The sequence below is a fragment of the Nerophis ophidion genome, linkage group LG21 (assembly GCF_033978795.1).
Source record: "Nerophis ophidion isolate RoL-2023_Sa linkage group LG21, RoL_Noph_v1.0, whole genome shotgun sequence".
Lineage (NCBI taxonomy): Eukaryota > Metazoa > Chordata > Actinopteri > Syngnathiformes > Syngnathidae > Nerophis > Nerophis ophidion.
The window spans coordinates 6,875,992-6,894,234 of NC_084631.1; the positions used below are offsets into that span (position 1 = coordinate 6,875,992).

The 18,243-nt window shown below is 39.9% G+C and overlaps 1 protein-coding gene across 2 annotated transcripts; it reads right to left on the reverse strand.

Annotated features, from left to right (window-relative positions):
* Window positions 1-1,409: 1,409 nt before the first annotated feature.
* On the reverse strand, window positions 1,410-16,854 carry zgc:114119 (Mediator of RNA polymerase II transcription subunit 30-like). Of its 2 annotated transcripts, XM_061881698.1 has the most exons (6): window positions 16,711-16,854; window positions 13,557-13,799; window positions 10,815-10,973; window positions 5,955-6,045; window positions 5,204-5,293; window positions 1,410-2,056 (listed from the first exon to the last, which is right to left on the reverse strand). In XM_061881698.1, exons 2-5 carry the CDS (start codon window positions 13,785-13,787, stop codon window positions 5,241-5,243), a joined length of 534 nt encoding a protein of 177 aa, XP_061737682.1. In that variant the 5' UTR covers window positions 13,788-13,799; window positions 16,711-16,854; the 3' UTR covers window positions 1,410-2,056; window positions 5,204-5,240. The 2 variants fall into 2 exon arrangements, with proteins under 2 accessions (XP_061737682.1, XP_061737681.1); XM_061881697.1 differs by lacking the exon at window positions 5,955-6,045.
* Between the last annotated feature and the right edge of the window lie 1,389 nt (window positions 16,855-18,243).

Below are 18,243 nucleotides of genomic sequence, written 5' to 3' on the forward strand. Positions count from 1 at the left end.
GGGTGAATAATATAGTCAGGCTGAGTCATGGATGCAAAGGATTCTGGGTATTTGTTGTGTTGTGTTTATGTTGTGTTACTGTGAGGATGTTCTCCCGAAATGTGTTTGTCATTCTTGTTTGGTGTGGCTTCACAGCGTGGCGCATATTAGTAAGAGTGTTAAAATTGTTTATATCACAACCATTAGTGTACTGTGTGTCACCCAGTATGCCTTGCAGTCGTGTGCGTGTTTCTGCGGAAGTCACACACAACATATTGCTGGGCTGGCAAGTAGATTGTACATTTTGTAGATGGCGACAAAGGCAAAGGCTTCATAGCACGCCTTAATACTTATTAACTAGGTGACTGCCAGCAGACATACTTGAGAATGTTTACGTCAACTAATGTCTTCTTCGCTTTGTGACACGGGTCCAAAATGGCTCTTTGAACGGTAAAAGTTACCGATCCCTGAACCATGTATATCAAATATTTCCAAATGGTTCTCGCCCGGAAAAGGGTGGAGTGCCATCTCCGGGTTGGGGAGGAGACCCTGCCCCAAGTGGAGGAGTTCAAGTACCTAGGAGTCTTGTTCACGAGTGAGGGAAGAGTGGATCGTGAGATCGACAGGCGGATCGGTGCGGCGTCTTCAGTAATGCGGACGTTGTACCGATCCGTTGTGGTGAAGAAGAAGCTGAGCCGGAAGGCAAAGCTCTCAATTTACCGGTCGATCTACGTTCCCATCCTCACTTATGGTCATGAGCTTTGGGTCATGACCGAAAGGATAAGATCACGGGTACAAGCGGCCGAAATGAGTTTCCTCCGCCGTGTGGTGGGTCTCTCCCTTGGAGATAGGGTGAGAAGCTCTGACATCCGGGAGGGACTCAAAGTAAAGCCGCTGCTCCTTCACATGGAGAGGAGCCAGATGAGGTGGTTCGGGCATCTGGTCAGGATGCCACCCGAACGCCTCCCTAGGGAGGTGTTTAGGGCACGTCCAACCGGTAGGAGGCCACGGGGAAGACCCAGGACACGTTGGGAAGACTATGTCTCCCGGCTGGCCTGGGAACGCCTCGGGATCCCCCGGGAAGAGCTAGACGAAGTGGCTGGGGAGAGGGAAGTCTGGGTTTCCCTGCTTAGGCTGTTGCCCCCGCGACCCGACCTCGGATAAGCGGAAGAAGATGGATGGATGGGTTCAACCGCCACCCGCCCGAATCTATTTAAAATCTATTTTTTCGTCATGCCACCCGCCCGACCCGCGGTTTATCCACGGACTCCGCGGACGAGACCGCAAACCGCACATCTCTACAAGTTACCTTTGGGACCAGTTTAATATAAAATACAATTTTAAACACTCTGCTTATTCCTCAATTTAGGTGTTCATGGCGAGGAAAACATGGAAGATTCACGCTCTCAATGCTTAAGGAGATGCAGAACTTCTATTATTCATACCTTTTATTAAGAAAAAACAATCCAAAGACGAAGATATAATCCAGTACGCTGGTCGGCAAAAGGACATTCTCAGGCAAGAGAGTCTGAAAATCCAAAAGGTCAACAGTGTGGAGCACTGAGGAAGACTAATGAAGCACATACACACTAGCTGTACGAGGCACCTGAGATGAACATAGCTGCCAAGGGGATTTAATTAGAACCCACCAACTTTGGGAACATAAAGAGCACAATATCATAAACACATTGAGTTTTCTGGAAGAATGGCTCTGATCGGTGTCAGATGATAAGTTCACACATTGCGGCACAAAAAGCAAATATTTGTTTTGCAAAAATGAACAATAACTTATTGCGGTAAAAAAAAAAAGGAGGTGGAAAGTAGTGTGGAGTTCATCAAACAGAAAACCCGACATAATTGTAGGTTTCGGCTATAAACTCCAAACAAAAACAGTGCAACTTACAGAAATAAGATGTCCCCCGTATCCGTTGTGCAGTTCATGGCCAACTTGGACATTTGAAAAGTCTGTGCATCGAATTGATCATTTCCTAAGCGTCAACATGGCGTTGACGTCCCACAGCAGGTTCCTCATCTGATCCATGAGAACCTTCATTTCCTGGTTCTTCTGGCGCACTTTCTGCGTACGGACCACATTGGGAGGGGGTCTTTGAGTCAAGCAGGAAGCGACTTAAGAGTGCTTTGTAACCTACGAGTCAGCTGGGAGAATATAAACGCAGACCCTTGCCTATGAAGGGTCAGTTGGAACAAATTTAGAAATAACTCATCTTTAAACCCTTAGTTAAAGTGTCATTGATTATAATAATTGTACTGTTATCCATTCAGTTTTGTAACGCCAATTAATCTTTTCAATAATTATTTAAATATTGAATAATGATTGATTTGATGGACCTGTGTCATTACGTCAATAAATCATGAAATGACATTGAATACTGTGAAGATGTTCTCCCGAAATGTGTTTGTCATTCTTGTTTGGTGTGGCTTCACAGCGTGGCGCATATTAGTAAGAGTGTTAAAATTGTTAATATCACAACCATTAGTGTACTCTGTGTCACCCAGTATGCCTTGCAGTCGTGTGCGTGTGTCTGCGGAAGCCACACACAAAATATTGCTGGGCTGACAAGTAGATTGTACATTTTGTAGATGGCGACAAAGGCAAAGGCTTCATAGCACGTCCTAATACTTATTAACTGGGTGACTGCCGGCAGACATTCTTGAGAATGTTTACGTCTCCTATTGTCTTCTTCGCTTTGTGACACGGGTCCAAAATGGCTCTTTGAACGGTAAAAGTTACCGATCCCTGAACCAAATGAATACAATTTTAACAATCAATTAAATATTTAAATAAGTAATTCCATTATTAAATAATTACATTTACTTCAAAATTACAAATGAATGACATATTTAAAGGCCTACTGAAAGCCACTACTAGCGACCACGCAGTCTGATAGTTTATATATCAATGATGAAATATTAACATTGCAACACATGCCAATACGGCCTTTTTAGTTTACTAAATTACAATTTTAAATAAAAGGTATCCTGTTGAAAACGTCGCGGAATGATGACGCTTATGTAGACGCGTGCTTGTGACGTTATTGGTTGGAGCGGACATGTTCTCCCAGCACCACTAATGGCTAAAAGTAGTCTGCTTTAATCGCGTAATTACACAGAATTTTAAACATCTATGTTGCTGAATCTTTTGCAATATTTACAATTAATAATGGAGACGTCAAAGAAGAATGCTGTTGGTGGAAAGCGGTGGATTGCAGCTGCCTTTAACAACCGAAACACAGCCGGTGTTTGTTTGTTGTGAAGCTTTAACACAGAGTGGTCAAGCGAACGTGTTTCTCTACCAGCAAGTTTTTAGATGGGAAAATTGTGATATTAAGTCGGCTCTTACCGGAGACTTGAGCGGATTATGCGACCTCCTGTAGCTGTCAAATAGGCAGCTGTGATCTTGGCTCCTCCATTGGCTTCCCTCAGAGCCCTCTGACTTTCAGGTATGACTTTATAATATCTCTAAAACACTATTAACACAATAAGCAGATAAGAGATTTTCCAGAATTATCCCAGTAAATGTGTCTAATAACATCTGAAACGCTCCCACTGCCGTCGCCTTTTCTTTCTTTTTTCTTTTTCTTTTTAGTGCTTCACTCTAACTTTCCTCATCCACAAATCTTTCATCCTCGCTCAAATTAATGGGGAAATCGTCGCTTTCTCGGTCCAAATCGCTCTTGCTGGTGGTGGCTATGATTATAAACAATGTAAGGATGTGAGGAGCCCTACAACCCGTGACGTCACGCGCACATCGTCTGCTACTTCCGGTAAAGGCAAGGCTTTTTTTATTAGCGACCAAAAGTTGCGAATTTATCGTCGATGTTCTCTACTAAATCCTTTCAGCAAAAATAAATGATCAAGTATGACACATCTCCTGTCCAAAGGCAAAACCCAGCAACTCAATTTTGGTCAAAACTGAGCTGATAATAATTTTGGAGTTACTAAGTGATATGCTTTACATTAGTGTATGCGATATTGTAATTTGTTCCGTAAGTAAGCTGTTACGCGCACGGCAGGACCTAGCAAATACCACATAACCGCGTAGATACAACAGAAAAACCTAGTATCTCAAGGGACCAATCGGAGCTTCTTTGTCAGTCGCCTTATTGTCTTTAATGAGACATTTGCACGAATGGGGGCCGACGGTCAACCTGATTATGTGATATTATCGCACGAGGGGACATTTGGAAGATTGGCCCGGGACGTTGCAAGCATCTTCATTAAATGTATTGTTCTTGATTCTTCCCCTTGCATACTCTTTTAGGCAGATAACTGTGGAGGTCAAAATAAAAACTGGACGCTGTACACGGCTCTTGCCCAATGTGCAAACGCAGAATGGGGCCCACCCGAGATTGTGATAAAATATCTGGAGAAAGGGCACACGTTCATGAGAGCAGATTCAACCCATGGCTCGATCGGCAAGAAAATGAAAGCTCAAGAAAACATCTATACGTTTGATGACTTTGTAGATCTTTGTAAGACAGCATCAAGATAAGATTGGTTTTCCTTTGTTTTCTCTAAATCAGCTAGAAGTGAGTTACTAGGTTTTGCCTTTGGACGGGAGGCATAGAATGGACCTGCTATCCCTGTTTAAATAAGAAAATCTAATTTCAGTAGGCCTTTAATAACAAGTATAACCATTCTTATTGTAACTTAAATATAAAGTGGTGATTTGGCGCCATCTGCAGGCTGCATGGACGTATTGCGGCTTTACCATCATTTTACATTTTCCCAGCAGGTAGGTGCTTTGACAAGCTGTAATGTGGTGCAACTATACGTTTGGAAATACAACACTGTGATCTCTATGCATGGGAACCTTTCTTAATGTGTGTTTAATGACTGGGACTGACTTATTTTAGAGTTTGGAGTATCAAAATAAGCAAATAACGGCTTTTATTAGTGTACTTTTTGCTATTTTCTGGGTGCTGAAATGTAACCTTGCAGATATGCATGCACAAAGCATCTGGATGTTCAAAATACATTGGAGGTTTGTGGGTAAGACAAGGAAAAGAGCAATTTGAATTTTTGTGACCATATCAATTCCACATAAATATAACTACAATATAAGGCTGGTTAATAATAATACTGTATGCCAGCAATTTAGTTTAGGAGTGTTTACACCATTCTCTTCAGTTTAGGTACTAAATATAGCTTGAGCAAACACTTCGCAGCTTGCAGATTATGACACAAGAGAAGCAGAACATACCTCGAGGACTTCTTTCCTCTCTTGGTGGACAGCAGGACTACAAGGCTCCACTCTGACGTTGACCAGCTCTTCTCCAACATAGGGCACAAGCTGAGAACAAATATATATATATATATATATATATGTATATATATATATACAGTCGTGCTCAAAAGTTTACAAACACTTGTAAACAACATAATGTCATGGCTGTCTTTAGTTTCCAATAATTTCTACAACTCTTATTTTTTTGTGATAGAGGGATTTTAGCACATACTTGTTGGTCACAAAAAGCATTCATGAAGTTTGGTTCTTTTATGAATTTAGTATGGGTCTACTAAAAATGTGACCAAATACAAAAATTTAAGCTTATTACTACCACTGCCAGGGTATTTAAGTTATCCTGTTTGTTATGGAAAATAAATATAATCTACATACAAATCTCTGAGCCACAATCATAACATCTGAACAGGCAATTTCTGAGGTAACAGCAGAAACATTTTTTTTTTATCAGGGATCTTATGTTTAAAAAACCTATATTATAGTTAGTGGGCTGTTTTAGGGAATTTTTGATCAAATTATCCGTAGTAGCAATATTAATAATGTTGTGTTTATTCTGCGTAGTGCACTTAAAATAATTATGACCATATCTAGGAATTGATATGATGGGAATTTTCCGATTGTTTGCTTGGTGCTTTGATAAACTGAACGCATCATATACATGGTACTATATTGTGATGTTATGAGCCAGGAAATAAAAGAACTACCCTACCCAGCATGCAACAGGAGTGACGAGCATGCGCGGTAGCCCGGGATAGGTTGTGTCGCCATGACGGCATCTTGTATGTTGTGATATGCACGCTCTGAAAGCAAACGTTAAGAACTCAGCCAACACTCCTGGTCTGCATTATTCATAAATAGACAGACAACACATATAGTCCGCTGCTTCACAGGCCGCTGGATGTAGCCGGCAAAGTATTCCCATGCTAGCTAGCCGGTCTAGCAAGCACGCGTCATTCAGTCCAAAACGGCCCGATCTATCCACATCCAGAATTGTCTGGCGGTCGTAAGTGATCCCGGAGTGACCACGCTGTAAGCCAGCCATGAAATTTGCAGAATTGTCCGGTATTTTTGCCAAATGTTCCATCTTTACCAAGAGCCCCTCCACGCCGGGCGACGCCATCTTGTTAAGAAAAGGCGTTAACAAAATAAAAGCATGTAAACAACATACGCAATTGTGCGATAAAATAATTGTCGGCGTTAATAGATTGATGAGTTAACTCATAATTAACGCACTAATTTGCCCACCCCTAATATATATATATATGTAGGTGTGGGAAAAATCACAAGACTACTTCATATCTACAGAACTGTTTCATGAGGGGTTCCCTCAATAATCAGGAGACGATTGAGAGATGAGAAAAAAAAGGAAAAAAAAATCTGATGATTGAGGGAACCCCTCATGAAACAATTCTGTAGAGATGAAGTAGTCTTGTGATTTTTCACACACACACATATTGCGCTATACCACGGTATCGAGCACTATTCTCTGGAAAAATCCAATCAAGACATATATATATATATATATATATATATATATATATATATATATATATATATATATATATATATATAAAAAAAAGTGTTGGATGAAAAGGTAAAAATGGTAGGCTAGGCATGTGAGTCTTTGGACACCTAAAGATTCGATCTGAATCCGATTCCTGGGGTGACGATTGGATTCAAAATCAATTCTCAATTCAAACAGATTTGTGCAATGTATTATAATCATAATGGAAGCTTTTCAAAACAGATCACAGGTTAGGCAAGCTCCTTATGGTTTCATGGAGATGGCCTAAACAGTTTTTTTTTTTATATATATATATATTCTTATAAAAAGTAATAAGGATGAATAAGAAATGTGATTTGGATGTGAATCTATTCTTTATTTTTTTATTAGCTAGGAGCTACACAACAGCTAATCATAACGATATAGTTTTTAAAACTCATTAAATCGTGATAACGCATGTTGAGGACACATTCTTGTTGTGGCCCGCCAGTTTGACAGCGACAAGCGGGCGCCCGCGCCCTCAGCACAATTTAGCATTCTCGCTCACGGCTAATGTGCTTCCACCGTGCAAAGCCACTTGTAATTCGGAAATTTTCGCCTCCATGGCGGCAAAAAAACTATATTTCTTAAAAGTGGAGGACGAGGACGGGCTAAACGGCGTGGCGAAGTTGGTAGAGTGGCTGTGCCAGCAATCAGAGGGTTCCTGGTTCAATCCCCACCTTCTACCATCCTAGTCACGTCCGTTGTGTCCTTAAGCAAGACACTTCATGGGCCCTGGTGAGCGCCTTGCATGGCAGCTCCCGCCATCAGTGTGTGAATGTGTGTGTGAATGGGTGAATGTGGAAATACAGTCAAAAGCGCTTTGGGCTCCTCAAAAAGGGGAAGAAAAGCGCTAAACAAGTACAACCATTTACCATTTTACTATTTAAACATACACTACACAACATAGGAAGATATGCAAAAACACAAGCTGGCGCTTTTGAATGTAAACTAAGGTAGGGGGATTGATATAAACATCGACAATAACAATACCAAGTGTATTTATATAAAAGTGGTGGGATCATTATTTTTGTTTTACAATCAAAAAATGTTGTCGATTATCTTAGTTTACTTACTGTGGAAATACATCTAAAAGGATTGTCATCAGAGTCAATAGTTGGAAATTATTTAAATATTTAATTGATATTGTTCCAACGCCATCCTGTGTTTTTGTCTGATTACAAATGTGATCAAAAATGTAATCATTGAATGGTATTAAAAAGTTGAAGTATCAGTATACTTAATACTGACCAGAGGTGGGTAGAGTAGCCAGAAATTGTACTCAAGTAAGAGTACTGTTACTTTAGAGATTTATTACTCAAGTAAAAGTAGGGAGTAGTCACCCAAATATTTACTTGAGTAAAAGTAAAAAGAATGTTGTGAAAAAACTACTCAAGTACTGAGTAACTGATGAGTAACCTGTTTGTTTAATGATGACGGCAACAAATAATGAACAAAAACAAAAATAGCAATGAGCAAATTCATAGCCAGGAATATCTTTTAACCAACTAAAACAATAATATATATTAAATAATAATACATGAAAATAAAAAAAATAAGCCCCATTGAGCCACAATAACTTAACAGCACCATAGGCTCAGTAGGCATTGATTGATTGATTGATTGATTGATTGATTGATTGAAACTTTTATTAGTAGATTGCACAGTACAGTACATATACTGTACAATTGACCACTAAATGGTAACACCCCAATAAGTTTTTCAACGTTAATCAATTACTTAATAAATGACCAAGTCGAGGTGATCTACCTCATATATATATATATATATATATATACATACATACATTTATATATACAGTATATAATTTAGTTATTTATTTTGCCGTTGTTGTTGACATGTTAAAGGTGTTTTAATGAATATACACGCATGTTTAACATATAGATTCCTATCTTTCATGAAGACGAATATAAGTTGGTGTATTACCTGATTCTGATGACTTGCATTGATTGGAATCAGACAGTTTAGTGCTGATAATGTCCACATTTGCAAATGGTGGAGAAAAAAAGTTCCTCTTTTCTGTCTAATACCACATGAAAGTCGTTGGTTTTTGGCATCTTATTTGTCCAGCTTCCATATTTGTTTTTATACACTTTACAAGAAATACATTGGCGGCAAACTCCGTAGCTTGCTAGCCTGTTTGAGCTGGCTTTCGGAGACTCGTATTTTGTTAGCGCAGGCGCGATGGAGCGGTGCTTTTATTGTGAAGACAGGAACTGTGCGATCAGTCTTTAGGCTTGTGACAGGAAGTACGGTTGAAATAAAAAGTGTCTTTTTTCCTTTACACTTTTGATTGATTGATTGAAACTTTTATTAGTAGATTGCACAGTACAGTACATATTCCGTACAATTAACACCCCGATAAGTTTTTCAACTTTTTTAGGTCGGATTCGACGTGTGACGGTCACGTGACCGACTGGTTTTGTTTGATTGGTTCAACGTCACCAGTGACTGCATTTGATTGGTGAAACGCGGGCATGCGTAGTTCCTACTTTGAATGCGTGTCTGACAAAATCAAAACAAAGCGTGCATCAACAGATCGATAAAAAAAAAAAATAGCGAGTAGCGAGCTGATAGTAGATAAATGGAGCGGAGTAAAAGTAGCGTTTCTTCTCTATAAATATACTCAAGTAAAAGTAAAAGTATGTTGCATAAAAACTACTTTTAGAAGTACAATTTATTCTAAAAATTACTCAAGTAGATGTAACGGAGTAAATGTAGCGCGTTACTACCCACCTCTGATACTGACCCTGTAACTACTTGGTATTGGATTGATACACAAATGTGTACTATCACCCAAAACTAATGTAAAGTATCCAAACAACAAAAAAATACCTGTCTATTATATTTTAACATAAATGTAGACAGAACCATGTTTCAACAGTAAGAAACATATTTTCGAGATGCCACCTCAGAAGAAGCATTTAAGTCTCACCTTAAAACTCATTTGTATACTCAAGCCTTTAATAGACTCCCTTTTTAGACCAGTTGATCTGCCGTTTCTTTTCTTTTTCTTCTATGTCCCACTCTCCCTTGTGGAGGGGGTCCGGTCCGATCCGGTGGCCATGAACTGCTCGCCTGTGTATCGGCTGGGGACATCTCTGCGCTGCTGATCCGCCTCCGCTTGGGATGGTTTCCTGCTGGCTCCGCTGTGAACGGGACTTTCGCTGCTGTGTTGGATCCGCTTTGGACTGGACTCTCGCGACTGTGTTGGATCCATTATGGATTGAACTTTCACAGTATCATGTTGAACTTTCACAGTATCATGTTAGACCCGCTCGACATCCATTGCTTTCCTCCTCTCCAAGGTTCTCATAGTCATCATTGTCACCGACGTCCCACTGGGTGTGAGTTTTCCTTGCCCTTATGTGGGCCTACCGAGGATGTCGTAGTGGTTTGTGCAGCCCTTTGAGACACTAGTGATTTAGGGCTATATAAGTAAACATTGATTGATTGATTGATTGAAGTATATTATTAACCGTTAACAAAAAACAATACAACCAGAAATTGTGCAATATGTTACCAGCCAAATTATGCACCTTTGTAAACCATTTTGAAATAATTGTTCAATCATTTACTGACCCCAAAAATATATTGCGATGTATATCGTTATCGCAACAGGCCGGAATATACAGTACAGGACATAAGTTTGGACACACCTTCTCATTTCAATGTATTTTTTTTTTTTAATTTTCATGACTATTTGTAGATTGTCACTGAAGGCATCACAACTATGACACCTGTGAAGTGAAAACCATTTCAGGTGACTACCTCTTGAAGCTCTTGAGAGAATGCCAAGAGTGTGCAAAACAGTAATCAGCGCAAAAAGCTGCTATTTTGAAGAAAGTAGAATATAAAACATGTTTTCAGTTATTTCAACTTATTTTGTTAAGTACATAACTCCACTTGTTTATTCATAGTTTTGATGCCTTCAGTTGTCCTGTGCTGTACATTTTGATATAGACTTTATGCCACGTGTGCGTACGAACAATGAAATATTCTGACCTCTCCCGGCCCCTCCTGCAGGTCAGCAGTCATCTCCACGCAGCGTTCATAGAGGAGGCGGAGCTTGCGGAAGAGCAGGGCGAGCTGCCTCAGGTGTTCCTGAAGTTTGCCGAAGCGATCCTGGTACATGGCCTGGCTCTGAGTCACGCCGTTGGGAAGCTATTGAGGACAAGTGGCAAAGAAAATTGTGGGTGGATAACGATTCATTTCAACAACAATTCGATTCCATCGGGAATTTTTGGTTGCTGATACGATTGAGGGACAATATACCGTATTTCTTTGAATTGCCGCCGGGGCGCTAATTAATTTAAAAACTCTTCTCACTCCTGCACTTACCAAAGGCATGCGGTAAAAGTAAGTGTGGGGAGACGCAGCCGACGGGCCGACAGCGGGCGGACAGAGGCGTTCTGGACCAAGATGGAGGCCAGGAGGCGAGGCATGCGGCGGCGAAGAGAGGCGTGACGGACGCGGAGCGGCACGAGAACGGCAATCTGAGTCAGGTGCGTAAGACACACACTTGCTCACAATCTGCGCATCTGCTCATTGACTATAAGAGAGGCGAAGGGGAAACCACGGCAGCCCGACCACAAGCCCGGCAACAGAGCACGCCAAGATGAGTCCCCGCCACAGACGCAGCAGGCGAGCACCGAAAGAAAGGTGCATCGCGACCAGGAAGCAGGGCCGGCGCACTAGAAATGGGCGCGCCCGACTGGCCCGAAGACAGATTTACTGAAAGAATAAATCTGAATCAAACCTGCTACGATGCGTCGTGTGTCCAGTGTCACAGCAACCCACACAAGGAAGACTGGGAGTCCCTCACAGTAAGCATGCGCTAATTATTTTAACACCTCTTCTCACTCCGGCACTAACCTAAGTCATGCAGTAAAAATTTGAGTGTGATGTAAGCTTGGACATTAAACCCTACTGAATAGCTCTTACTCTCCTTCCCTTTATGCAATTTTAAATTACCGGTATTGAAATCAGCCTCCTCCATTTTGAAAAAGATGACAGGGGAAGTGTCACTTGTGACGTCACGAGTTTGACCAGGCGGTGATACTAAGCATGCTGTAATTATTTTGTGAAGCGAGGTAGCAGAGAAAACCCACAACAAAGGTAAACGCCACAACACGACAACATGAAGCCACGACACAAGTACTAGGCAAAACACTAGAATACAAAGACAAAACGGAAGCGACGGTGGACATGTTTTCACCTTTTCCATAACACTAACACACTACTTCTGTCGTCGCAGCTTTTGTGGCGTAAAGTTGTGTTGTGGCGTTTGTATTTGTTGTGGCTTTTGCGATCGTGTTGTAGTTGAAAGTGGTTGTGTGATATTTATACTGTCTTATGTTTGTATTTGTTGTGACCTTTATCGGCCACCATACCTATCCGTTATTCTTGTTTTGGCGACTGATGGCGATGACGCACACTTGAGTAACATGTACAATCCTAATCACTAAATTGGTCGTGCTTCTTTAAGCCAATGTTTTCCTTTTTCCAGTATCGATAAAATAATGTTCATTTCCTTTTAAAACGATGCAAGATCGATACCTGTCTTCCGGAAGGCAAACTTGTCAACCATAGATTAAAGGCCTACTGAAACCCACTACTAGCGACCACGCAGTCTGATAGTTTATATATCAATCATGAAATATTAACCTTGCAACACATGCCAATACGGCCTTTTTAGTTTACTAAATTACAATTTTAAATTTCCCGCGGAGTTTGTTGTTGAAAACGTCGCGAAATGATGACGTTTCGGGTTGGAGCGGACATCTCTTTTCATCGCATAATTACACAGTATTTTGGACACCTGTGTTGCTGAATATTTTGCAATTTGTTCAATTAATAATGGAGACGTCAAAGAAGAATGCTGTTGGTGGAAAGCAGCTGCCTTTAGCACCGAAACACAGCCGGTGTTTCCTTGTTTGTTGTGAAGCTTTAACACAGAGCGGTCAAGCGATCATTTTTCCCTACGTCAACCAGCAAGTTTTCTGATGGGAAAATTGTGATATTAAGTCGGCTCTTACCGGAGACTTCAGTGGATTATGGGACCTCCTCCTGTAGCTGTCAAAAAGGGATCTGTGATCTTGGCTCCTCAGCTTCTCTCAGAGACACTGGCGTTCACCGTAGCCATCCGACTTTCAGGTATGACTTTAGAATCTCACTAAAATGTTATTAACACAATAACCAGATAAGGGTTTTTTCAGAATTATCCTAGTAAATGTGTCTAATTACATCTAAAACGCTGCCGCTGCCCAGAGCCGTCACTTTTTCTTTTCTTTTTTTTGTGTGCTTCACTCTAACTTTCCTCATCCACAAATCTTTCATCCTCGCTCAAATTAAGGGGGAAATTGTCGCTTTCTCGGTCTGAATAGCTCTTGCTGCTTGAGGCTATGATTATAAACAATGTGAGGATGTGAGGAGCCCTACAACCCGTGACGTCACACGCACATTGTCTGCTACTTTCGATAAAGACAAGGCTTTTTATTAGCGACCAAAAGTTGCAAACTTTCTCATCGATGTTCTCTACTAAATCCTTTCAGCAAAAATATGGCAATATCGCGAAATGATCAAGTATGACACATAGAATGGATCTGCTATCCCTGTTTAAATAAGAAAATCTCATTTCAGCAGGCCTTTAATGTAGCTGAATCTAAAGAATATACTGTAAATCGATATCGATTAAATGCTACACTTGTACATGGTGTGTCTGAGGGGGAAAAAGTTTTCTCTTACCTGCGTGGCTCGTGTGATTTGAAAGATCTCCATGGTGCGAGTGACAATGTCCTGGACGGTCTCCTGTCCGATCCGACAGAGAAACACAGGGGAGATCTCTCTCAGGGCACCCTGGGGTGCCATTGGCTGCTGACCCGCGACCAAGGCGCCAGTGGGGGGCATGTGTGACTGCTGCTGCTGCTGTGGGGGCATCCCTGCCATGCCTGGCTTCTGTGGTAGCGGTGCCGCCATCACTACAGGAAGCTGAACACAAGATCATTCAACTTTAACATCTCTCGCTACTGTTCGCTGGCGTTACCATATCGGAGTTTTTGTGTAGAAATATGGGGAAATAACTACAAAAGTACACTTCGTTTATTAACGGTGTTAAAAAAAACATCAGTTAGAATAATACATAATGTTGGATATAGAGAACATACAAAACCTTTATTTATTTAATCAAAAATACTGCAATTCCACAACATAGTGAATTTTTTAAACGTTTAAAATTATACACAAAGCAAACTATAATCTGCTACCCAAGATTATACAACAATTCTTCTTAAGAAATACAATCTTAGAGAAAAATGTAATTTTAAACATTTGTATGCACGTACAACACTTGTGACCTCCAGTATATCAGGATGTGGAATTAAATTATGGAATGGAATTAAGCAAATAAATCAAACAATGTACTAACATGATCCACTTCAATAAACTCTTCAAACTTTAAGTGTTAACAAAGTACACAGAAGAAGAACCATGATAAACACTCTGAACTTGTCTCATCTATCCATTCATTTTCAAGATAATCTTACTCATCTCACCATATGAAACATAACTTACTTCACCAACTATTATTTATTTATTTTTATTGTTATTACTTATGGAGTATATTGAGAATAAATTGGGAATGGGACGTGAAAAAAGTTTGAGCAACTTTTAAGTAAAATAAGTGGTGGGATTAAATAAACTGCTTCTTCCTACTACATTTCGAACATGTTGAATAGAGGAACTGGAAATGGTGATGTGTCATGTTGCATGCATGCATGCATGCATGTGTTGTGTCATGTTGTATGCATACATGTGTGATGTGTCATGTTGTATGCATGCATGTGTGATGTGTCATGTTGTATGCATACATGTGTGATGTATCATGTTGTATGCATACATGTGTGATGTATCATGTTGTATGCATGCATGTGTGATGTGTCATGTTGTATGCATGCATGTGTGATGTGTCATGTTGTATGCATACATGTGTGATGTATCATGTTGTATGCATGCATGTGTGATGTGTCATGTTGTATGCATACATGTGTGATGTATCATGTTGTATGCATGCATGTGTGATGTGTCATGTTGTATGCATGCATGTGTGATAGGTCATGTTGTATGCACGTGTGATGTATCATGTTGTATGCATGCATGTGTGATGTGTCATGTTGTATGCATGCATGTGTGATGCGTCATGTTGTATGCATGCATGTGCGATTTGTCATGTTGTATGCATGCATGTGTGATGCGTCGTGTTGTATGCATGCATGTGCGATTTGTCATGTTGTATGCATGCATGTGTGATGCGTCATGTTGTATGCATGCATTAGTGATGTGTCATGTTGTATGCATGCATGTCTGATTTGTCATGTTGCATGCATGTGTGATGTATCATATTGTATGCGTGCATGTGTGATGTTGTATGCATGCATGTGTGATTTTGTATGCATGCATGTGTGATCTATCATGTTGTATGCATGCATGTGTGATGTTGTATACATGCATGTGTGTTGTGTCATGTTGTATGCATACATGTGTGATGTATCATGTTGTATGCATGCATGTGTGATGCATCATGTTGTATGTATGCATGTGTTGTGTCATGTTGTATGCATACATGTGTGATGTGTCATGTTGTATGCATGCATGTGTGATGTGTCATGTTGCATGCATGTATGTGTGATGTATCATGTTGTATGCATGCATGTGTAATGTGTCATGTTGTATGCACATGTGATGTATCATGTTGTATATATGCATGTGTGATGCGTCATGATGTATGCATGCATGTGTGATGTATAATGTTGTATGCATGCATGTGAGATGTTTTATGCATGCATGTGTGATGTATCATGTTGTATGCATGCATGTGTGATGTTGTATACATGCATGTGTGTTGTGTCATGTTGTATGCATACATGTGTGTTGTGTCATGTTGTATGCATGCATGTGTGATGTATCATGTTGTATGCATTCATGTGTGATGTTGTATACATGCATGTGTGTTGTGTCATGTTGTATGCATACATGTGTGTTGTGTCATGTTGTATGCATGCATGTGTGATGCGTCATGTTGTATGCATGCATGTGTGTTGTGTCATGTTGTATGCATGCATGTGTGATTTATCCTGTTGTATGCATGCATGTGTGATGCGTCATGTTTTATGCCTGCATGTGTGATGTATCATGTTGTATACATGCATGTGTGTTGTGTCATGTTGTATGCATACATGTGTGTTGTGTCATGTTGTATGCGTACATGTGTGATGTATCCTGTTGTATGCAAGCATGTGTGATGCGTCATGTTGTATGCATGCATGTGTGTTGTGTCATGTTGTATGCATGCATGTGTGATGCGTCATGTTGTATGCATGCATGTGTGTTGTGTCATGTTGTATGCATGCAAGTGTGATGTGTCATGTTGTATGCATGCATGTGTGTTGTGGCATGTTGTATGCATGCATGTGTGATGTATCATGTTGTATGCATACATGTGTGATGTATCACATTGTATACATGCATGCTCCAAATAAACTCAAACTCATTTCAACTCCATCCATCCATCCATTTCCTACCGCTAGTCCCAAAATGCACTTTCACTACACAGTTGCTCGACTTCAACAGGCGAAAAAGAAGCGTTAGACGGTGATCTGCTTCGACCACAAAGCCAATAAAAGCCGAAATATAACACAATTAATTTAAAAATAAAAATAAAAAGTATCATGTTGTGTTTTAGTGTCAATATGCAGACCAAGCTAGCATGCTAGCTGCCTCTACTGAGAGGCATATGTCGGCTTAATAGTTTAGCGACGAAAAGAGCAGACATTAATAGCTGATTTAGGACAACCTTTCGATAATAAAATTAGTCTAAGTATTTTTAAATCCGTGAAGCACTTACGTTGAACGTTTCTGTCTCATGAATAATTCTCCAAATTGTAGTCTTTTTAAGAAAGCGCTTGTTGATATTCTACTTCTACTGCTTTTTTTAAGGAACTGTCGGTGCAAAAAATGCGCATTACTGCCACCCACAGGCCACGTTCAGAACACCACTGGAAGAAGACTTTTTTTTTTTTTTTAATCGATGAGACAAAATAGCTACTTTAGCAATAAGTATTTTGTGCACTAATATATATTGACTTTGTATGGCTTTTGCAAATGTTACTAATTTGATCTACATCACTAATAATTTAGTGCTTATCAACGCCCTACAGTTGCCAGCACTAAAATATGAGCCAGTCATAGAATAGAATATAATAGAATGGAATAGAATAGAATGGACTTTATTGTCATTATTTTTGCATTTAACGAGATTAAAGACTCAATTTTAAGGTGCAGTAGTGGGAACAAATATGGGATAAAAATGAATTACACAATATGTAATAAAGACAAAAGAATTGAAATAAGCAAACTACTATTGTGTGTGTATATATATATATATATATATATATATATATATATATATATATATTAGAAACATGACGTCAGAAAGAAAACTGCAGCTACATAAACTCTGTGAGGACATTAGAGGGATTTTCTGTACGTTTCGAAGAGAAGCTGCAACAAAATTATCGATCCCATCATGCTAGTATTTATTACAGATAGCCAATAATGATGATACATATTCTTATTTATATTAGGGGCTGATATACAGTGGGGCAAAAAAGTATTTAGTCAGCCACCGATTGTGCAAGTTCTCCCACTTAAAATGATGACAGAGGTCTGTCATTTTCATCATAGGTACACTTCAACTGTGAGAGACAGAATGTGAAAAAAAAATCCAGGAATTCACATTGTAGGAATTTTAAAGAATTTATTTGTAAATTATGGTGGAAAATAAGTATTTGGTCAACCATTCAAAGCTCTCACTGATGGCTCAAAATCTCACGATACATGGCCCCATTCATTCTTTCCTTAACACGGATGAATCGTCCTGTCCCCTTAGCAGAAAAACAGCCCCAAAGCATGATGTTTCCACCCCCATGCTTCACAGTAGGTATGGTGTTCTTGGGATGCAACTCAGTATTCTTCTTCCTCCAAACACGACGAGTTGAGTTTATACCAAAAAGTTCTATTTTGGTTTCATCTGACCACATGACATTCTCCCAATCCTCTGCTGTATCATCCATGTATCCATTTTGGTATAAACTCAACTCGTCGTGTTTGGAGGAAGAAGAATACTGAGTTGCATCCCAAGAACACCACACCTACTGTGAAGCATGGGGGTGGAAACATCATGCTTTGGGGCTGTTTTTCTGCTAAGGGGACAGGACGATTGATCCGTGTTAAGGAAAGAACGAATGGGGCCATGTATCGTGAGATCTGGAGCCATCAGTGAGAGCTTTGAATGGTTGACCAAATACTTATTTTCCACCATAATTTACGAATAAATTCTTTAAAATTCCTACAATGTGAATTCCTGGATTTTTTTTTT